Genomic DNA, 24,731 nt, shown 5'->3' with positions numbered 1-24,731 from the left:
TTCATGCTAATAACAATAACAATAATATAATATTGCGGTTGCTTTGTTTCGCCCCACGCCTAGTGCATAGGGTCTTCTACTACCCTTGTGGGTTAGAAAGGGCATTTATGGAAACCTACTCAGGAAAAACATTGGAATGTAGCTGGACCGAGAAGGACGGGGATGTCATTTTATGCAAATGCCTACTTAATTACCGAATTCCCCTCCTTCCTTCCACAACGCTTTGGAACATTTTCAAGTTGTAACCGTGAACGTAAGATATGATCGGATATCATTTCTGTCTTATTATTATATTGTAGAATAGTACAAGAACTTGATAGAGTTAGCTGGCAACAGTAAAATTAGTAGTTACTAGTAATGATGATTACAATGGTAAAAAAAGTAAATAATAATAATATCATAAAAATAATTAAATTTAAAAAAAAATAGCGAGGAAGAATAGTAGTATTAATTTGCCTTGCAAAGTCCGCTAGCGGTATCAGACGAAGTTCTCTCACTCATCTTAAAGTAAGAAGGGCCAAAAGGTAGTAACAAAGATGCACCGCCACGTGACTCAGTCGCCACTCCAAAATAATTCTACCTCATCTCTATCTCTCTATACTCTGTCCTATTCTCATCTCATACCATAACATTATATTATACAATACTTTATGCCATGGTAATGTGTATAATAATAAAGTAGATCTGTATCACTCTTATGTACTTTGTGCTTCAATTGCCAAAGAGCATAACTTGAGTGCAAAGGTATGCAAGCTAGGTAGCCTAGTTCCTGAGCTTAAGATATCAAAAGATCACATTTTGTTCTCTTTTTCTTCTACGTTGCGTCGAAAATACTTTTTCCTCCTTCCAAATAAAAGAAAAAAAAAGTTTAATTCAGGCTTTTTTCTTTCTATTTATATTTATGAAGACATTAGCTTCCCCCAACTACTTTTTGTTACATCATAGATTCAAAATAGTAAATAAGCCCCGCATAAAGTCAGTGGCTCTGCGTGTTCACATACACAATTAAATTCCTACGTTGTTGTACTCTGCCCTCGTAACGGGTTTCATATTCTAACATCATTATTTTCTACAGAAGAACAAACAGGACAACCTAAATAGAACTTGTAGTATTAGACAGCCTAAAGAGAAATAACTGCCAATCCATCTTGTTAGATTGGTCTTACTCATATGAAACGAGTGTTGGAATGGGCCACATTCTTGACTCTCTAAGTATGCCCACTTTTATGTAGTACTAATCAATTAAATCATATAATTAGTTACAAAAATATTATTCCTACACCAAAATCAATCACTAATATATTCACAAATATATGTATAATTTAATTTATTTTTAATGTATATTTATATTTTAATATCATTTTTATAGTAATGGCTGATTTTGATAACTTATATGAAAAACCAAAGCACATGACCAGTGACCACCCTCTTTGTACTAATTAATAATTAAGGAACATAAACAAGGAGCACACATGACCTACTAGTAATATTAAACATGTTCCTTTTTTATAGTTTATGCAACCTAGCACATGACCATCTTGTATGTAAAATACATGCATACATTGCTTTTGTCATATTCTTTGTATAATATTATTATTTATTTCATTATAAAATTTTATTCCTCTTTTTTTAAGTCAAGTTGACCAACTAACATTTATATCAACGCTCAAACCTGTCTAATATGAGATCCAATGTGAATCAAAATTATATCATTGATGGTCTCCTTATCATCTCCACCTCTTCATTTTTTTTTCAATTCACATTTTGATAGAGCTACCTATCTTAGCGATTTATTCGTAAAACTATCTACAAATTTAGAAATTATTCAGATTTAATCGAAAAAAATGTATTCTTTGTGTTATAGCATGTCTGTACTAAAGAGATTTATGTTTATCTCTCAAATTTTATTTACTAAGAACTTTTAGAATTAAAAATTGTGCCTTCTATCAGTTTATAATTTATTATAGAGAATATTTATCTTCTTTTTTAGATGTAAATCTATTGTCATTTTTTCTTCTGTAAAAAAAAAAAGAAATCTATTTTAGTGAATTTTTTATTTATGTGATTTAAATTTAAAATGTTGTTTAGAGGAAAACAGTGATGTACTATTAGAACCAACCACCATTAATTATTGGTACTTTTTGTAGCTAGACTTCAATTTTCTCATAACTATTACTAGAATTCAAGAAACCATCATGAATTGAAAGAAGATAAATTTCTGTACCCCTAATAACACACATTAAAAACAAAAGAAGGAAAGTGTGAGAGAAAAACATAAATAATAGGGCAAGAGAAAAGAATATGTAGAACATGAGAGGAATGTTGGAAGGTGATGTTGCTTTCTTGCATAAAATAAAATGTATGGAGGGCAGAATTGATAATTTTCTTTTAGTGGGTCTTTCTTGGTAATTAAATGAACACGGAATGATGAAAATTTGCATTATATCTCCAGCATCCTTATCCATATATAGAACATATCTGCAAAATATACCTACCAATCAAACTAGGAAAAGAGTTGGTTAATATTTGGAACAAGAGTTGCAGCAGTTTGTTGGGTTGGCAATGCGTTCATTTCATTTATGTCTCCTTTCTTCTTTTATTTTTGTTCTTTTTTTTTTACCTAATATACTTCTCTAGTGATACCAATTCTAAATGTTTCTGTATGTAATATAATTGCTGTAGCTGAAACAGTAGCAGCACTGATCCCATTAATATTAATATATGTATGCATATGCAGGGATAAGAGTTAGCTTTCTATTCTCTTCTATTCTATTCTATTCTAAGTTTCTAAACTCTGTCACAAATAGACCAATCTTTTTTGTTTTCTTTTATTTTTTTTTTTTATTTGGTTTTTGTTTTTGAGTGTGAGACCCCACGATGGTTCAATGACCAAAGGTGCAGGGACAGATATGTATTTCCCTTCGATTTTGAGACCCCAAAACAAGATACGCATTGATTAAGGTGGAGGACCGCACATCATCTTTAACAAGAAAATAAATTAAAATTGTTATAGTACAGTCACAAATTGCTTGCCCAAAAATTAATATAGGGCATGTATGTGTTTCCACTATGGAGAAAAAGAGTTAAAGCAACAAAAGTAGTTATGGTTTAATTGGTTATAAATGGTAATTAATTATTAGTGATTAAAGTGTGTTGAGTGAGGTAGGGACGATGGTGGTGGTATTGGAGAATGTTTCGTGGTGAGTACACAGATTATGTGGGTGTCGCATTTGAGAGAGCAATTGTGAAAAAAGGGTTTTTGGTGTGGCTTGTGTTTAAATTTTACCGGAACAAGCAAGGGAGGGTGTGGGTGTGACTATGCAATTGTGCATTCAAGTGCTTTTCATGCGGCCATTTAATTATGTGTGTGTGTGTTTGTACTGTCATTGTCTCCCAAGGTTGGGTTTCTTGGCATCGCTGTCATCACAATCTACTACACACTCTAATATGCTATTTCTTTCTTCTACAATACACACATACATACATAACCCATATTAATTAAAAAAAAAAACTTTTGAATTGAAAAATATATTTATGTCTCTGACTTTTTTTAAAATTAGGATATTTAAATTTCTCTGTTCAACTGGGATTATAAAACATAACAAAAATATCTGACGTGAATGCCGTTATGCTTAAGTAGTTGTAACGGTGTCCCATGTGAATGTGGTAGAAAAATTTAGAGACAAAAAAATTCCTCAACCCTAAAATTATATTGTTTTTGTCTAAACCTCCTCCCAAATTTGTCCTTGACCGCCGGCTGCAACTCCGAGAATGCATCAGGTATTTGATTAGTTTTCTTTGAGAAGTTTTCAACATTCCTTTCATTCATTAGCATCCCTATGGATGAACTCTTGCTGCAAACGTCTCCAAACTCGGAATTCAATTTGTCCACCAAACTTGCCTGAACAAGAATTTTATTGTCAAATCGTTTCGAATAAGCATCATCTTCTCTCTCTACCCTTATTTTTCAACAACTATTTTAGTGAGTCCTTGCTTGTATCATACTTAAAAAACTTTCAAGAAATTATGAATGTCAATTACATTTAATCTGGGTTGCAATATATGCGTGCCAATTCTTCTAGATTATATTTTGCATTAGTAGTGGTCAATATGAAAAATCAGTTAGTGGAATTAGTGAAAATATTAATAACTTTTCCAACTATAGAATTGTCAAATAATTTATTTGTGGGTGAAATTTCACAAGTAACTGAAAAACTAAATTATCTTAAAGGGCTCAATTTCTTACAAAATAGAATTAGTGGCGCTATTCTACAAACTTTAGGTAACTTGAGAAATTTGGAATGACTGGACCTCTCATGAAATCAGGTGAGGGGTGAGAGTCCTTTAACCTTAACAAATTTGAAATTTTCTAAATTTTAAGTGTTTCGTAAAATCAATTAGAGGAAGCTATACCTATAGGTGGCCAATTCAACACATTCTAAAATGATTCATATGGAAGAAATACAATGCTATGTGAATTCTCTTTGTCAAAATCATGTGATAGGATTCAGGACAATGGACATACCTCATCATTTTTGACATTTGAGCATGAAAAAAATTTTGAATTTGGCTGAAAATCTGTCGCAATGGGATATGCATGTGAAGTGGTGGTTGGAGTGCTCTTAGTATGCTACTTTCTCTACATTGGAAAGTCACAAGGGGTGTGCATGGCCCGACTCGACCCGAAGATTAGGTCCGGTCCCGAACATTTTAGGGGCTAATTTGGTGTGATTTTACCGGGTTTAGGGCCAGGTAAGGGTCTTAAAAATAGACCCGGTCATTATTTCGGGTCGGGTCCGGTCCATGGATCGGGTCACCCGAAATCGGCCTGATGGCCCGGTTATCATACACAATTAATATTTTGTGTTATTAGTGATGGATGATGGCTATTCTTATGTGGAATTTAAGTATTGTAAACCTTAATATTTTGAGTTATTAGTTATTATAAGACTATAAGTTAATATTTTATGTTTAAAATGCATAAGATTTTAGACTAATTAATGCATAATATTGTGCTATTTGTATTGATTTAAATATTTGGTATTATTAAACAATGTTAGTATTGATTATGGTTATTGATATGGTCACCATTAATACGAATCATAACTCAGCCTCATAACCAACCATCATCATAACTCGTCATTTGACGTTATTATTCGGCCCTTATGAGCTATAACTCGGCAAAATCAATATTATTATAACCGACATCTCAAACGGTAAGGATAAAGTCGGTTACGAAACCAATCATCAGAAACGGACAAATAATCATCTAAGATGCAACGGACGAGTAAATATCTATAAAAGAGAAGGTAAAGCATCTTTTTGAGGGACTCTCTGAACTTGATATCATTACTGACTTAAGCATTGGAGTGCCTTTGCAGGTACACTCAACCTCCTCTGTATCATTGGCATTCTCATATTTACAACGAACACGGGAAGATCGGACCTTGAAGGATAGACGTTCAACCTTGCAGCATATAGCTCGGCTGATCTCAAGAAGTTGAAGCCGACCTATTTACCAGGCAAGATCAATTGGCGCCCACCGTGGGGCCGAGGAAATCATATTTTTTCTTTTGGTCCCATCACTTCCACCTGCGTCCATGGCTGACGTACCACCTCCTTCACTGTCTGAACTTATGCGAATGGTAGCTGAGCTCCAACAGGCTAACCAACGGATGGCTGACGAAAACCAAATAATGGCTGCTCAAGTTGCTGAACTTAATCATGCTCGGATCGAACACAACGATGCTCATCGCCAACAGGCGGAAGACGAGGAACACCAGTCACAGCCGACTCATGTTTCAGAAACCGCTCAACACGAAGAACACCAGCCCGAAGACGAGAAAGAAGAATCCGAGGACCCTGTAGGCCCCTTCACAGAAGAAGTAATGAACTTTGAACTGCCGAAGAGGTTCACTCTGCCATTGACCGTCACACCTTACGATGAACTCGGAGACCCGAGGAAGTTCCTAAAGAAATTCCGATCAATAATGATCGTCAATGGTGCATCAGATAAAGTTTTATGTCGTTGTTTTCCGAATTATTTAGACGGTCCTGCACTTGATTGGTTGTGTGCTTTGCCTGCAGGTTCAATTTCGCGTTTTCATCAGCTGGCGAAGTTATTCGAAGAACATTTCGCCGGATCTGCAATATACCTGCACGATTCCGATTACCTGAACACTATCAAGCAAGGACCAAACGAAAGCTTAAAGGACTATATGACTCGATTTACCAAGGTCGCAATCAGCATACCAGATCTCCACCCCGAGGTCCATCTCCACGCAATTAAAAGCGGCCTCCGACCTGGGAAGTTCCAAGAAACGATCGCAGTAGCAAAACCGAAGACTCTAGCAGAATTTCGAGAAAAAGCAAAAGGACAAATTGATATCGAGGAACTCAGACAAGCTCGGAAGTCTGACAAGTCACACTTCCGTGAAGAAGATAAGAACTCATCCGTTAAGAAAAGTTTTAAACTAACACCTCGATTTGATTCTTACACGCAGTTTAACACAAAGAGGGAGGACATAATCAAGGAAATCTTGAACTCCAAACTAATCAAGCCACCAAGAAAGGCCGGCACATACCAAGATGCAAAGAACGTGGACAAGTCAAAGTACTGCACCTTCCACCAAAAACACGGCCATAATACAGATGATTGTGTGGTTGCCAAGGACCTTTTGGAACGACTAGCAAGACAAGGACACCTAGACAAATACATTGGTGGTCACATCCAAAAGCGCGGCTCTAGTTCCACACCAAATGATCCCTCTGAACAACACCGAGGAAAAGAGAAGGCATCTTCAAGCCAATACGAAAGGCCACGAGGTATAATCAATTGTATTTCAGGAGAATACGCAAGTGGAGGATACTCAAGCTCGGCAAGGAAAAGATCGTTCAAATCAATATGCTCGGTAGACGGACCGAAACAACATGTACCAATCATTAATCCACAACCGGAAGTCACTTTCACACATGCCGACTTTAACACCAACATACAAAATTTGGACGACCCTGTGGTAATCACCCTCCAGCTAGGAAACCTGTTAGTGAAAAAAGTGCTCCTGGATCCCGGGAGCAGCGCCGATGTTCTGTTTTACTCCACATTTCAAAAGATGAAGCTCAGCGACAACATGCTACAGTCCACAGGAGGAGACTTGGTCGGCTTCTCAGGAGAACGAGTCCCAATACTCGGATCAGTGTGGTTACAGACCACACTGGGTGAGCAACCTCTTTCAAAAACTCATGACATTCAATATTTAGTAGTCGATTGTTTCAGCCCATATAACCTTATTCTTGGCCGACCTTTTTTAAATAAGTTCGGCGCCATTGTATCTACAGTTCATCTCTGTGTAAAGTTTCCACTGCAGGACGACCAGGTTGCAACAATACATGGCGACCATAAAGAGGCACGACATTGTTACAACATCAGCATGAAATTCCAAAATCGCTCAACGCAACAAGTCAACAACGTCGGCCTAAACCAAAGGGAGCACACACTAGCCGAACTGGACCCAAGAGCTGACTTCCTCGATCGACCAAAACCCTCTGATGACCTACAAAAAGTATACTTCAACAATGATCCTAATAAATTCACATATGTAGGTACCTCAATCGATGCATCTGAGTTACAGACCATAACAACCTTCCTGCAAGAAAATGCCGACCTCTTCGCATGGAAACCATCAGATATGCCCGGAATCGACCCACAGATTATCAGTCATAGATTATCAATAAACTCGGCAATCCGACCAGTGCAACAGAAGAAACGCAAGCTCGGCGAAGAAAAAAAGCGAGCATCACTGGAAGAAACACAAAAGCTCATCAATGCTTAATTCATCAAAGAAATCAGATTCACCACCTGGTTAGCCAATGTGGTAATGGTAAGGAAACAAAACGGTAAGTGGCGCATGTGCGTCGATTTCACTGATTTAAACAAAGCATGCCCAAAGGATTCTTATCCTCTACCATCCATAGACTCTTTAGTAGACAATGCCTCAGGCTACGCTACTCTAAGTTTTATGGATGCGTACTCAGGGTATAATCAAATAATGATGCACCCCTCTGATAAAAAAAAACCGCTTTTATCACTGATTTCGGTAACTATTGTTATAAAGTTATGCCATTTGGACTAAAGAACGCAGGTGCAACTTACCAACACCCTATGGATAAAGTGTTCGCCAGACAAATCGGCAGGAATATCGAAGTTTATGTCGACGATATGGTCGCCAAAACAAAAATCGGGGATAACCACATCAGCGACCTTACAGAAATATTCGGCCAGATCCGCCAATACAACATGCGTCTCAACCCCAAAAAATGTGCATTCGCAGTTCAAGGGGGTAAGTTTTTGGGTTTTTTGCTAACATGCAGGAGAATAGAGGCAAATCCAGATAAATGCCGAGTAGTGCTGGACATGGCCAGCCCTAAAACCGTCAAGGAAGTTCAACGCCTAACAGGACGACTTGCTGCACTTTCCATATTTGTTCCTTGCCTTGCTTCAACTTCTGTTCCTTTTTTCCAAACAATTAAAAAGAAAAACAAATTCGAGTGGAACGACGATTGTGAGAAGGCCTTTTCAAAATTAAAAACAACACTCTCACAACCACCAATTCTACAAAAACCCCTACAAGGGGAGGATTTATTTCTATATTTGTCAGTCATTGATTGGGCGATAAGTTCAGCCCTTGTTGTTCAGCATCCAGTGTACTTTGTTAGCAAAACTCTCCAGCATGCCGAACTCAATTATCCAAGGATTGAGAAGCTCGCATGAGCACTTATATTCTCGGCGCGACGCCTCCGACCTTATTTCCAGAGCCACGTTATCCATGTCAGAACCGATCACCCACTAAGACAAGTGCTACACAAACCAGAAATTGCAGGACGACTAATAAAATAGGCAATCGAACTATCAGAGTTCGACATCAGATACCAATCCAGAGGACCGATCAAGTCACAATTCCTGGCGGATTTCATTGCCGAGCTTACAATACCATCCGAGGAAGACCATGCAAAACAATGGATTTTATATGTGGACGGCTCTTCAAATCACGGAGGCTGTGGTGCAGGAATTCGTCTCGAAGCCGAGGATGGATTCATATTGGAACACTCAATACACTTAGCTTTCAACGCAAGCAACAACCAATCCGAGTATGAGGCACTACTCGCCGGACTCCGACTCTGCTTAGATCTTCAAATATCGACGATCAAGGTATATTGTGATTCTTTATTAGTCGTACAGCAGGTAAATGACCTCTTTCAGGTAAAAGATCCTCTACTCTCTAAATACTTGCTATTAGTAAAGAAATTATCAAAGAAGTTTATCAAATTTGAAATAAAACATATACCACGTGAACAAAATCAGAGAGCAGATCTCTTATCTAAACTCGGCAGTACTCAGTCCAAACTATCTACACTGCAACAGTTCACAATAACATCACCCACTGTTACTCTGATAAACGTCTTAAGTGTTTCACAGGTAACAGATTGGAGGAACGACTTCATACACTATCTAGAAACAGGTGTTGTACCAGAAGGGGTCGAAAACAATAAAAAGTTTCGCCGACAAGCATCCTCCTTCACAATCTTCAATGGAGAACTGTATTGAAGAGGTTATACTCGGCCCCTACTAAAATGTCTCAACAAATCCGAAGCCGACATAGCTTTAGCCGAGGCACATGAAGGAATCTGCGGCACCCATACAGGAGCTCGGAGCTTATCATCAAAGATCCTTAGAGCGGGGTTTTTCTTGCCGACCTTGAAGCAGGACAGCCAACAGAAAATCAGGTCATGTAACAATTGCCAAAGACATGCACCACTGATACACATACCTGCCGAACAGTTACATCACTCGGACATCAGTTGGTCATTTAACCAATGGGGGCTAGATATACTCGGGCCGTTCCCTACGGCACCGGGCCAGGTAAAATTTCTTATTGTCGGCATTGATTATTTCTCCAAATGGGTGGAGGCCCAACCTTTAGCGAAAATAACATCACAACAAATGATTCAATTTGTTTGGAAATACATTATTTGCCGTTTCGGCATACCTAAGCATATTACAACTGACAATGGTCGCCAGTTCGCCGATCAGAAATTTCAAACCTTTTTGCAGAATTTAAAAATAAAGCAACACTTCGCCTCTGTTGAACATCCTCAAACGAACAGACTAGCTGAGGCTGCAAACAAAGTCATCTTACATGCACTAAAGAAGAAACTAGATGACGCCAAAGGACTCTGGGCCGAACTAATACCTGAAGTCCTTTGGGGATACAACACCACCCCACAAACATCAATAAAGGAAACGCCGTTCCGATTGGTATATGGCTCAGAGGCCATGATACCACTGGAGATCTCCCAGAACTCTATCCGAACTTACATCGACAATAAAGACGAAGCTCGGCGATTCGAGCTCGACGTCATCGAAGAAGTTCGAGACATCACCACATTGAGGCAACGCGCAGCACAGCAAGCCATAGCTCGACAATACAACAAGACGGTCAGAAACAGATCCTTCGTCACCGGAGATTTAGTCCTCCGCAAAACAGAAAATGCTCGGAAACCACCACCACATGGAAAGCTCGCAGCCAATTGGGATGGCCCATACCGAGTATCTAAAGCACTCGGCCAAGGAGCATACAAACTAGAATCATTAGATGGTAAAATCTTGCCTAATACATGGAACGTGTCTTCTTTAAAGAAATTTTATAGTTAAAAAGACAGGGACAGGATTGTACTCTTTTTTCTACTACCAAGATTTTATCCCAAAGGGTTTTGCTTGGAGAGATTTTAACGAGGCTAGCCTACCTGCACCTTTGTATGTAAAAGGTTCAAAACAACTCCGAATATAAAGGAGACGAACAATGTCTTATCTTTGCTACTCTGTCAAACTGATCTTATCGATCTACCAATACAACTCGGACAAATGCCACTACTCGTCTAAGCTACAAATCAAGAAAACATATTCAAACCACAAAACCAATAAATTCGGAAAAACATCCGAACAGTCACAAAACAGCTTTTATAAAAAGCACCAAATTAAACAGTCAAACAAGTCACTCTAACAAAAGTTCAAAAAACAAGAGCCATACTGTTATCAACTTACAATAAACATTCAAACTAAACATATGCAAAACAAGTTCAAAAGAACTTTCTTCTAACACCCTAAACATTATCAGCCTCGTCTTCTGCGTCCCCATCATCTTTAATAAGCTGACCATTTCAAACTATCTTCCCAGGATCCATGCCAGAAAGGTCGGCATCCGGAACCAAAAACTTAACCTGCAACCTTGCCCTTTCAAAACCTTCAACAAACGAATCCAAAATCTCATCCGCTTTTTTCTTCTCCATATCTTTAAACCGAGCAGTGACCTCAATCAGACGACTTTGCACGTTCACCAGATCGCTTTCCTTTTTCTTCAAATCCTCAACATCCTTAGAATAACTTTCCTTAGTCTCTTTCAGCAACTTCTCGGTCTCAGCCAAACGAGCTTGAAGCTCAGCAGCAAGATTCTTACATTTAACCAACTCCTCTCTCAAAACAGCTACCTCCCCCTTTTCAGCAGCAACTCCCTTATATTTCAACTCCTGACTTCGCCCAAGACTTGCAAGGCGCAGTCCAACAACCTAGAGAGCAAAATAAACTCATAAGACTACCAAAGAAAAAATAAGGAAAAATCAGTAAACTTATTACCTGCATATATTGACCAATAGCCATATCCCCGACCTCCTTTGCAAGAGTTACATCAGCCGACGATTGACAATACTCGTCCACAACAGCCATAAAAGGATACTTCTTTCCCCACACTGAAAAAGCCTCGTTCTCAGAAATTTCGTGAAGCCTTTTTTGATTTCCCATAAAGGCATGTATCTCTTCCAGAGGGACAGTTAACTCTTTTTCATCAGAATCATCTGATAGCTCCACAAGGTCGGACTTCTTTCTCTTCTTCACAATCACCTTCCTCCGCCCTTGACGAGGCTACGAAACCTCGCCAGTACCAACAACCTTCTCAGCATTCGATGACGATACCTCCTTCTCCAAATTCTTACTCTTGAACCGCGTCCTTAGCGATGCTGCAGAAACGCCTGGATACTTTCCACCTACAGAAAACAATTCGTGTTAGACTTCTCAGAAAAAAAAGACGGACATTAATGTAAGCCCTAAAAACTCACCTAAATACTCTACAACAGCACCTTTATCATCCTCCCATTTCAGCATCTCATACATCGATATCAAATTTTTCTGATCAACATTCTCCACCAAAAACTCTATCAGACACTCATTCCTCGGCGATATCACCTCTGGGCCGAGTATATTCTGCGGGTCCGAGCACCAAAAGAGAGGAAATTTCTCAGCAAGATTTTCATCAATAAAAAATGGGAAGTGCTCCTCTGAACTCCTGACCTTAAAATACATCTCTTTGAAGTCTTTAAAAGAAGACTTGTAAAGTTTGAAAATCCCAAATCCTGGAGTACTATTGAAGTTCACCCACCCCCCTTCCAGCTTGAAACAAAGAAAAGAATAAATCCACAGACGGCACTTCCTCTAGAAATTCCATCAAAACTTCAAAGGATCTCAGGAAAGCCCACCCATTGGGATGAAGCTGTGAGGGAGCATAGTTGAGCTGCTTAAGAATCTGACACTCAAACTCCGTAAACGGAAGCCTAACCCGCAACTCTTCAAGCACACAACTATGCATGTAGAAGAAGCCAAACCCCCACTCTCGGTGATAAATCCTATCATCTACACTACATGGTAACAATTCCACCTTCACCCCGGAACCCGCCCTCACTATTCTATTCACATCCACCTCCCTCACCGCCGCTTCATCAGAGAAGAGTGACACCCGTGATTTAACATCTTCCCCTACCCAATCATAAGACCAATCCACCTTATCCTTTTTCTCTTTCTCATAACCCATTAGCTTGAAAGACAGTATCAGAATAACAGAAAAAAGAAGAGGAAAGAGAGAAGAAAACGCAGAAATGGATCAGAAACAGAAAAGGAGACTCATACCTCTCTTGCTCATCCTTCAAAGAAGCAAGCATATAACAAACAGCCAACAAAAACCCACGAAAAAATCTGAGGAGATTCAAGCAACTATAGGGACAGAACGTTCCAAATAATAACCCCCACTCCCAAAGCCACATCAAACAGTGAACCTAACATTGGGAATCAACAAACTTAAATGCAACCATCATTCTTTCTCTTTCATCAGAAAATAACGGACACGACTCCCCACGTACCCAAAATTTAAAACACTGAACCATCTTTTAATAAAGTAAGTTGATCTGGGGGCTCATCCACTAACCCACGCAAACCGAGTTATAACTCATCAAAAAATAAAGCTCAACCTGCTTCATTAAAATCCTCCTCAGGCTAAGCTTGGGGGCTGTGATATGGTCACCATTAATACGAATCATAACTCAGCCTCATAACCAGCCATCATCATAACTCGTCATTTGACATTATTATTCGGCCCTTATGAGCTATAACTCGTCAAAATCAATATTATTATAACCGACATCTCAAACGGTAAGGATAAAGTCGGTTACGAAACCAATCATCAGAAACGGACAAATAATCATCTAAGATGCAACGGACGAGTAAATATCTATAAAAGAGAAGGTAAAGCATCTTTTTGAGGGACTTTCTGAACTTGATATCATTACTGACTTAAGCATTGGAGTGCCTTTGCAGGTACACTCCACCTCCTCTGTATCATTGGCATTCTCATATTTATAACGAACACAGAAAGATCGGACCTTGTAGGATAGACGTTCAACCTTGCAGCATATAGCTCGGCTGATCTCAAGAAGTTGAAGCCGACCTATTTACCAGGCAAGATCAGTTATGCTTTAATTTTAGAGAAGAATTGGTTCTTGTTATATTTTTCTAAGTGAATTTTACGATGTCAAATAATGGTTGGAGTCTTGGAAATTTGGATATTTTCACATGCTAGCTTATAAGAAGGTATCAAGGTAATGTAATGTTAACGGCCCGGTTTTCACCCGATTTTTACCCGGTATAATCGTTGCCCAAAAGTGCATAGGTTTCATTGGGTCTTTGGTCAGATTCGAGTCTAATAAATAGGCTCGGTATATATTTTGGGCCAGGTCTGGGTCACATCAAACCCTGTTTTATTAACGTGTCTGTAAAATAAATCCTAATGTAGATTGATATCTCTTTATAAAATAAAACAGAGACCGACAATGTTCACGATGGTCCTTTGAAGAAGGCTGGTACTGCGGGATTTGGTTCGAAGAGAATACAACTATGGCGTTTTTTGGGATGGAGAGAGTAACCAACTGATGATCATAACGAAGAAGATGAAGATAACATTTCTGTTTCTAACCAACGCTGGCGAGGCAGGCGATGTTCAGCGAGCATTGAAGAATCCATGAAGGAAGGGAAATCTTTAGCGAGTGTGAAAGGGAAGAGGGGTTGCAATGTCGGATCAGATTTCTGGGTTGAGCATAGAATGGTGTTGTTTTAAGGTTGGGGGATTTTTTTTTGTCCCTAAACCTTTCTGCCATATCTATGTGGGACATCATTACAGCTACGTCAGCATAACGACATTTATGTCAAATATCTTTTCTGTGTTTCATAATCTCAGTTGGACGGAGGGATCTAAATGTCCTGGTTTTGAGGAAATCAGAGACAAAAATATATTTTTTAATTCTGAAGGACCAAAATGTTTGCGTGACAAAATTTGATGGATCTATTTATCTTTTTCTTTAAAAAAATGAAAAAAAATAGAAGGACAGAACATAAGAAACAACAAAATAAAAGAAAAAGAAAATAAAAAAAAATATATTTTTATGTGTTATTTGGATAAAAAAATAAAAAATAGTTTATTTGTTTGGATTAAAAGAAATAAAAAAAAAAGAGAAAATTAACATGGAATAAAATTATATTAACACTTTTAAGTTTTTTATTTTTTTATTAATTAAAGAATAAATTAATAATTTTATCATTTGCACATTTTTTTTCTTTGTTTTCATCTCATCTTTGAGAAAAAAAGATTTTGATGGACCTTGCACTATTTTTCTTTTCTTCTACTTAATTTTTTTTCTCATCTAAGCAATAAAAAATTCACTTTTTTTATTTATTTTCTTTTTTTTTACATTTTTTTTCTTTTCATATTCTTTGATCCAAACAATATGTATAAATGTCTTACAAATTTTATCATATTGTATATGATTTAGCTTAATTAATTAGAATTTAGCAAAAACAAGAATGTTTTGAGAACGTTTGAAAATAAAAAAAAAATCATATTTTGTTATATTTTTTAAATAAATAATTTTTAGTTAGTTAATATTAATTAATTTTAGTGTATAAATTTATAATTTAAAATTTAATATTAAAATTTATAATTTATAATTTAAAATAAATAAAAAATAAAAAATTAATTATATAAATTATTTTTTGTTTTAAGTGTTTTTTACATGTGTCCCTTCTTACAATAAGATGTTAATTGAAAAGTAATAATATTCCTAATAAAGAACTAATAGCATAAGCACGGCAAAAAATTTTTGATATGGAAGTAAAATAAGTGATATACTTTAACATGGTAATTTTTGGTGTTTTTTTAAATTATGGGAGTAGACCCTCCAATTTGTGTTGAAAAAGTTGAAAAAAATTTCAGAGTACACAAATCGGACGTTCCGATTTGTGTTAAAAATTGAAAAAACTCAGAGTACACAACTCGGACTATGCGAGTTTTTTGGTCATAAAATTTTGCTTCACAAATCGCATGGTCCGATTTGCAGCTGATAAAATTTGAAATTTGAAACATGGAATTCGGACCCTCCGTTTTCTTTGTTCTGGGTAATTTTTTTTTTACATTCGAAAGAACACAACTCGCAGGGTCCGAGTTCTGCTTCCTCTGATCCCACAACGAAGTAAAGCACCCCTCCTCCTCATACTCGAGTTTAACACTTCCTTTGATTCCATATTCAAAGCTTGCATCCGCATAAGCACATCTGATTTCTTGTATTTTGAAATTAATTAAAATCAATCCGTGCTACTTGTTGGATAAAAGTATATACAGAATAATGATTCTATATTGAGTGTGGGCTATACAATATGAGAAATACTTGGAGAAGCAATGAAAGAGAGTAAAATTTGATAGAACAATCACAAGAACAAAGGGTGGAAAAAATTTCAAGCGTAAACACCAAATGTTCAAATTATTTTAACCACCAAGTGTTCAAATTATTTTAATCATTGATTTTAATTAATATATATTATATATATTTTTTATAATCTAAATTAACGGTTAAAATATCTGAAACTAGTTTTCAATACACTTAAAACTCATCCCAAAGGATGTACTACTCCATGTATAAAGCTAAGATCGTCATATATATCCAAAATTCAAAGAGTTTTGATTTGAAAAAAAAAAGGAAAAAAAATGGAGATAACGAGGGATGAGGGCATCCATATCCATGTAAAAATAATAGAAAGAATGGAAGACAGCAAAAGCGTACGGCCCATCCAGCTAGCAGCTGTGATAGGCTAATTATTCTCCCTACCACAAAGTCACACACTCATAATTGACAAGAGAGTATATACTAATCTCTATACGGAGGCCAAACGCACTGATAACGGCTTTTCAATTATCTACGTATATACGGGCACCGTAAGGATTCGTATAACAGTCAATACAAATTGTTATTGTAGCATGCTTTTTTAATAAATAAATAAAATTGTTAACTACCAGTATTTTTGACAAATACAACGAAAAAAAGTCACCTGACATTTCATTTACAGCTAGTCCGTTTTTATATTAACAGATGGGTGCGAAAGGTGTGATTGTGTGAGGTCAATTGTGTTGCTATTGTGTCGTCACTCACCACTTTCTCTTTTTGTATATGAAAAATGACATGTATATTTTTTTATATTATTTATTTCTCTTGCATTTTTATTTATAATATGAACAATCACTTTAACTTTTTTCTTTTATTAATTATTTTAAAAATAAAATATTTTTTGCCTCTAATATTTTTTTAAATATTCTTAATGTTTAGTTGAATTTAATTTTATTTCTAATATTTTTTATTTGTGTTAAAATTATTTTTAGACGTTAACTCATAAAATATCAGAAACAAAAATAAAACCTTTCAATAATAGTTTTGACACAAATCTAAAACATTAATAACAAAATTGAATGAATAGAAAAAATTCAAAATAAAATTGAATGAAATTAAATATTTAAAATATTTTTAAAAAATTATAAATGTCAATAATAAAAAATATAATTTACTCTTATTTTATATTAAAATAAAAAATCAAAATATGTATACAAAATAATAGATATAATATTTTTTATTGTACATTATGAATTTGTTTAAATGTTATTAAATTATTTAAAATTTAATAAAAAATATTTTTTAAGTGTTTGAAAACTTTAAAAATATAAATATAAATATTAAAAATATATTTTTAAAAAGATTTTTTTACTTTAAAAAATATTTTAACATAATAAATAAATAAAAAATATTTTTATAAATTATATTTAAATATAATTAATAAATAAAAATTATTTTTATATAAAATATTCCAATATCAAATTATTTTTATTTTTTAAAAAAGATTATTCAAAAATGAGATCTTTTCTAGCTACTATCTACTAGTACTGGCTGAGGCAGAGACTACTGAGACTGGCCCATCTTTAATTTGGTTTTTCCATTTTCCATTTGAATTTCTTTCATTTCTTCCCTTTTGGGGGACAAAAATATCGACTCTATTGCTCCATCTTCTCTCAATTTTTTACATTTACAAATATAAATATTATTGCATATAGTATTTTTTATTATATTTAAAAATAATAGTAACAACTTTTTTAAAAAATATCTTTCGTTATATATAATTTATAAAAAAATTTCTTCTTTTGTTATTTCAAGATTTGAACTAAAATTTTTTAGTTAAATTATAATTCATTATGTATATTTAATAAAAAATATATCAGTAAACATTAATTTATACAAACACAATAAGCAAATAACATTAATCTCTTCCAAGTAAAAAAAATGGCAACAAATTTTATGGAATAATCTTATAAAAGTGGACAAATCACATTATTAAACTAGAATAGAGAAGAAATTATATGATTCAACTAAAATAAAAAATATAACATGGATTAACCAGAAGCGTGTTTCTATATAATTCGAATTAAAGTAATTCGAACTACAAACTAAAAGTAATTCGAAGTTGATCAATTCAAAATATACAACCAAAATTCGTAAGTAATTTGAACCTACCTAATTCGAATTATACATACAAGTTGACCCAGGTAGTTCGAATTACACTAATTCAATTCGAATTATAAGGGATGCAATTCGAATGTAGTTCGAATGGAACTGATTTGAATTATATGTATATAATTTAAAACTGCTTGTTTTGAATTATGAAGCCCCATACGTGTATGAGTATGGTGTGAACGTGAATTCCTCTCATTAAAGTGACAAAATGGATACTAAGGAGAGTTTTATAGTGTTGGTGCATAACAAAGGGTCTATAAAGAGAAAAACACGCTCTGGTGTGAAGTTCACTAATAAATATCATCTGAATATTTTTATGAGACCTACGACGAGATTCGATGACTTCTTGAATGCTATACTACAGAAATTTGGGCTGCAAGGCGTGAAATAGATTCAGAAGTTATTCTATCGCATTCCTATCTCAATGCTGCAAGATGACATGAAGTACAATTGTTTCATCATAAGGAGTGACGAGGATTTGTAAATCCTGTTCCATTGTCATCGGCAGTTTTCCGAGGTCAAGACACCTGAACTGTTGGCAAAGTTAGTTGATGTGGTACCTAACTCGGGAGGTTCGAACCAGAATACCTAAACTCTAGGCACGGTAGCCGGTTCTAGCTCGAGACCTGTTAGTGCATCTTCGTCCGTGCCTGTGAATGCACCTCGGGACGAGCCTGTCGCCTCCCCGTTGTTCGTCGTTGATCTCAACTGCAGCGGTGGCGAAAAGGTTGGTATCATGAATAGGGTGCCGATTACAGTGTGGGGCACCGACTGGTATGGGTGATGCATTGCTGGATAATGATGACGATGATGATGTGGAGCCGAACATCATTGTTGATGATAGTGACGATGACAGTTCTCTTTGACAAAATTGTGTAAAATCTAACTCAAATTGGTTGATATAAGTGTTTTGCCCTTATAAACCATTATGTATTACTATTATTCAATATAATAATCCAGTGTATCCCCCATTTTTCACCGTTGATGAATGGTAGTATCCATGAAGGTGAAGTATATTGTGTATTTGGAATTTATTAACATTTTTTAAATATTTCTAAATTTTATTTCGTTTTAATTTTATGTTAAAAATTTTTTATTCGTATAAAATATATTCTTAACAGTTAATTTTTAAAAAAATTTATAATTAATTAAACAATAATTTGATAAAAATAACTTTTAATACATAAATTAAACATAATTATCATGAATTATTATTAAATTAATCTTAAATTTAACTGTAAAAAATATATTTAATATAAATAATTAAAATATTTAAAAAAATTAAAATAAAATAAAATTTAAAAATTTTGACAAATTTTAAGAAAAAAAAAAATCTACCCGATCAATAATAATTATAAGAAGTACTACTGGTTACTGACGTAGCTCACGAAGGCTGCAGCTGCATCTGCATCATGCTATAGTTTATGTCTATCTTGTATGTATTTTTCTTCAACAATGATATTTCACATCAATTTTATTGATATCATTGTTTTTTCTACTTTGTAACCTTTTCATTATTAACATCTCTTTTCTTTTCTTTTCTTCAGCCTCTTTTGTATACGCTCGTCTCTGCCAGAGCTTTTTTTTTTTTTTAAAGGACTAAATTGGTTATGTCATTATTGTATTGAACAAATAACGAGTTTTTGTTTATCATTCAAATAAAAAACGTTACCGTATGTTCACTTCTTGTTATTTTCATAGGAAAGGAATATTGAATAAAATATTGTTGTTAGCATTGCTATTGGATTTTTTTTTAAATAATAATGTTAAGAAGACTAAAAAAAATTAATATTTATCTTATTTAGTATTCATTAATTATTAAAACTTATAATAATCAATTAATATTAAATAAGATAAATTTTACCTGTTTTAGCTTATATTTTTTTTGTTACCAAATATTTTTGTTTTTAAAATGACAATGTCATATTATTAATAAAATTTATTATTTTTAATTAATATTTAACTAATTCTAAATTATAAATTTTAACTCATAAATTTTAATAATATAAAAATAAAATATTGATCTAAAATATTAACTAATATTCATTAAAAGTAATCATACTTAGTTATAAAAGAATTAGTTATATATATAAAATATATATTAAAAATAATTTATATAATATATAAGACAAATGACATATAAAATAATTAAATGAGAAATTTACGCAAATAAAATATTTTAAAACACATTAAATTTGGATTTTAACTTTATTTTATATATTACTGCAGTTTAGGGTTTATACGTAAACTGCGATACCTTATCGTGGATTATGAGTAGCTAAAAAAGTTTTTAAACCACCCAATAATAAATTAGGAGCAATAAAAAGTGGTCATAAACGGTTGTATATGATCACGATTTATGAAAGAAGATCTACATAAAAATATTAAATAACTATTGGTTATAGCGGATAAATATGGAAAAAGAATATAGCTAATTTGCTATTAATTGTAGCCGTTTACATATTTGGGTGATCGATATAAAATTTATGAAATTGGAAGAATCAATAATAAAAATTAACCCAATCCATATTAAAGGATGTGGACAAAATATAGTAAATTACGAAATACCATCAAAGTTGTGAATGATGAAGTATATTTGTCAATATATAATACTTTATGAACACAATTTATTTTCTTATTATTCATTCAAAATTTTTTTATTTTTTATATTTTTATCCATTTTTTATTACTTAAAATTATATATATATATACTCATTTGCATCTATTATATTATTAAAAATTGAGAAATATCATATAACTAATAATTTATCTGTCTTAATCAAGGAGGTTTAGTTATTCATGACTTAGATAGAAAACTAAAATTTCAAAACATGTGAAAACTAGAATGAGGTAGAGAGAGAAAAGATTCTCAAGGGTTAAATTTTTTCTCTTTTTATATCTAACCTAATTTTATTTGAAAATAAAATAGAATAATAATATCTAAACCCTAAAAGATTATGTTTGTAAATAAAAATAACTAAAGAGAATAAAATAAAATAAATTATTAACCAAATCTTCATCCAACGGAGCCTTTATTAATGTTCAATTCTGCGCAACTGGCGTTTAGCACCCTTCGGCCGAGCACAGAAGTTTCTGTCTTTCTGGTGCTAAACGTCAGGCTCGGCGTTTGGCACTGACAGCTTCTGATTTTGGGCACGAATTGCGACGTCTCCCGCGCTAAACGCCAGCAGCGGCGTTTAGCGCCAGCTCACCAGAGAGCTTGTACGCGGTACGAGGCGTCTGGCGCCAAAAGTCCAGTGGTGGCGTTTAGCGCCAGCTTGGCAGCAACGAATTTTTCCTTTTTTCTTCTGCACGAACTCTGTCAAACTTGTCCGGATTTTTTTTTTTGAAATATATAAAACCACAATGTGCTTCAAAGTAGCATCTAAATAGGCTTCAAATACTAAAAACTCAACAAAACTTAATAAATTCATATCCAAGATAACAAGAAAATAGAGAAAGGATGTTCACGCATCACAATACAAAACTTAAACGTTTGTTTGTCTTCAAGTAACTAAAAATAATATAAAATTGAAAAATAAAATTGTAATGGGCTATTGTACCCAACTTATAGTTTGTAAGCTTTGGTGGTGACATAGCTTCATTTGCTATTTTTGTTGGCGTAACCCTTTATGTCTCGTTCAGAAGTTCACATAATGCTTTTTAATGTTCCTGCCGATTTAGATTAGGTTGATAGTTTCGTTTTGTCAGCCGTTCCCCTAATTGATAGGGAATATTTAGAGAAATTCTGACTACAATATAGGATTTGTGATAGTCAGAAAAATGAGGAAAAGTACACTTTAGAGGCCTCTGACCCAAGAGAGAAATTGCTATGCCCGTTATAATAGGTCGGAAGAGCATTTTTTGTTTTTGTATGAATGCCTAATTACTAGGTTAGGAATCTCGATTCCTTTTACAAATTTCGAAGATGAATGTCCTTTTGGCTTCTAAGATCACTTCTTGCCAACTTCACCCGAATTCTTGGGAGTTTACGAAAGTTTATCAGCCGGTATATCGGGAATTTGATATCTCTCTCTTTGTCAAAGTTTTCTTTTATCTTTTTAAATTTACCAAACCTTTTAGCTCAAAGAAACAACAATGGGATTCTTTTTTAGCTTCCCAAAGTCGGAAATTTTTTTCGATTTTTGAAGATTCCTTTCACGATTTTAAAAACTATTTTTTCAAGGTCTGACATATGAAAGGTGTCCAACCTTTTTACCAAAACGAGAGGGGGAGAGTATTTAATTAGTGAACAATTAGTTAATAAATTAATTATTATTCAAAGAAATTAGAAAATTAAATTTTATAGTTTAGGGAGGTAAAAATAATTAAAATACGGATTCTGACACTAATTTAAAAAATTTTTTTGCCCAAAATTAGGTCGTTGGGTCGAACCGGTTGCACCGGGTCCAAACTGATCCCAAGACCCAATATATATAAAGCCATTTCAGCCACTCTTCTTCTCCATTCAAGCACACACACACACTGAAACATGGTTGCGGAATTTACAATCCACAAACTTACCAGCAAGTGCATGAGGTCGTATCAAGTAATACCTCAGGTGAGCGAGGATCGATCTTACGAGTATTGATGGACTAAGCAACAATAGTTGAGTGATTAGCGTAGTTAGACAAGCAAAAAATGGTGTTTTCGGGATTCAAGTGCATTAAACAGTAAATCAGGAATTTAGAAGGCAAACAATGAATTTGGTGTGAAAGCTATATGAGAGAATAGTTAAGATTTCAGAGTTGTTTACTTTTCGGATTTCTATTTCTTACCAACTATTTTAATCATGCAAGATTCAATTCATGGCAAACTATAATTGACTAAACCCTAATTCCTTAGTAATTTAGTCTCCTCTAACCTAGTTAAACGCCAATTTCTTGGTCACTTAATTTCGATAAGAGGTTCAAGTTCAATTCTAGTTTATTAACCACAAAACCCTAATTACTCAAATATAAGAGGATTATATGCCACATATCCCGTTAAGTCTAAGCAATTAGTGTTCAGGAGGAATTACTTTCAAGCTTTTGTCTAAGTATGGAGGTACGGAGGAATGGTAGTATGAGACTTAGATTTAAGATTAAGCAGTCAGGTTTAGATACTCTTAGAAAACCATCTTTTATGACTTCTGTTTAATACTTTAAGTTCTACAATCTGAGTATCGACTTTCTAGGATTGCCTCTGACATTCCCAAGACCTTATATATTATGTGTGTGGCACCTTTACCATACTGAGAACCTCCAGTTCTCATTCCATACTATGTTGTTGTTTCTCAGATGCAGGTCGAGAGGTGTCTCGTTAGGCATATGGGTTCCTGAAGCGAAGTGATTATTGGGTTATTTTGTTGTACAATGATTTATAATCACGTACCATTTTTACGCACTTATAATTTGTTATGTATGAATCTCACACTAGATACACTAAATACTCTTTTTAAATACACTGAAAGCTCTTTATTTCACTTCACTGTTTTTCTTTACACTAAAAAATTCTCTTTTTTTAAACTGAAAAAATTCTCTTCACTCTATTCACTCTCTGTTATTAACAAGGCAAATCACACCCGTTTGAGGAAGAGAACTCGCGTGGGGACTTTTAAAGCTACACTTTTGTTGCATCGCCTATTTTCGAATCAAGCATGTCTTCTACATACAAATATACTGTCAACATACATTTTTCGTGTTGAGAAATTGTCAAAAAAGTGAATAGAATATCTGAAAAACTGCGCAAGTTTTTTGAAAATAGAAAAAGAATCTCTGAGCCACATGCAATAACACACAATTCCTATATTGTTGGAAGTTTGTCGCGCGTCTTTCTTTTCAGTAAAAGCTGATTTCATAGAATCACGTGTGTGTGTGTGTGTTTTTTTTTTTTTTCAGAAGCTGATTCTACTAAAAGTAACATATGATTTAATTCAAACATATTATACCTCTATATTCTAGTATAGCATATTATAATAAAATGTAAATGTATAATACTCAAATATTTTTTATATTAAAAATAATTTTTGTTAATTAAAGGTTAATTGTAATTAACTAATACTCTAATTAATTACCTAGTTTGATTGGTCTTTTTATTACTCTGAAGAACAACAATAATTCAAGATAGTAATAATATACACACTACGGATATCGATGCATTAAAGCATAAGAGAGACTAATTTTCTTGGTAAACGGAGCTGAAATGTAGGGTGTATGTGTAATCCTAAAGGCATGTCTTGTCACCACTGTGTTTCGGTCAAAGTAAAGAAAGAGTCAATCCTTTTAAGCATAGTTACAAGTCACAAGTCTCAATGATCAATTTGGGTGTCACTGGAGAATCCTACTACAAATATTTCCAGTTTCCAAGGTCTTTAATTTGTTTCCTCAAGCAGCCACATTACATTGCTCAACAACTTTGATGTCATCTCATCGGTTTCTGTATTCAATTTCGTATATATAGCATGCACATTCTCCGGACAATGCGCCACC

At 34.3% G+C, this 24,731-nt stretch overlaps 1 protein-coding gene across 1 annotated transcript; it reads left to right on the top strand.

Moving 5' to 3' along the window:
* Positions 1-5,600: 5,600 nt before the first annotated feature.
* Positions 5,601-7,832, top strand: LOC130945571 (uncharacterized). Its single transcript, XM_057874279.1, has one exon. It carries the CDS (start codon positions 5,601-5,603, stop codon positions 7,830-7,832), a length of 2,232 nt encoding a protein of 743 aa, XP_057730262.1.
* The last annotated feature ends 16,899 nt before the right edge of the window (positions 7,833-24,731 follow it).

This window comes from Arachis stenosperma, chromosome 8 (assembly GCF_014773155.1).
Source record: "Arachis stenosperma cultivar V10309 chromosome 8, arast.V10309.gnm1.PFL2, whole genome shotgun sequence".
In the NCBI taxonomy this organism is placed as follows: domain Eukaryota; kingdom Viridiplantae; phylum Streptophyta; class Magnoliopsida; order Fabales; family Fabaceae; genus Arachis; species Arachis stenosperma.
Note: the sequence above shows the minus strand (reverse complement) of the source record. Positions and strands in the feature narration are given on the sequence as shown.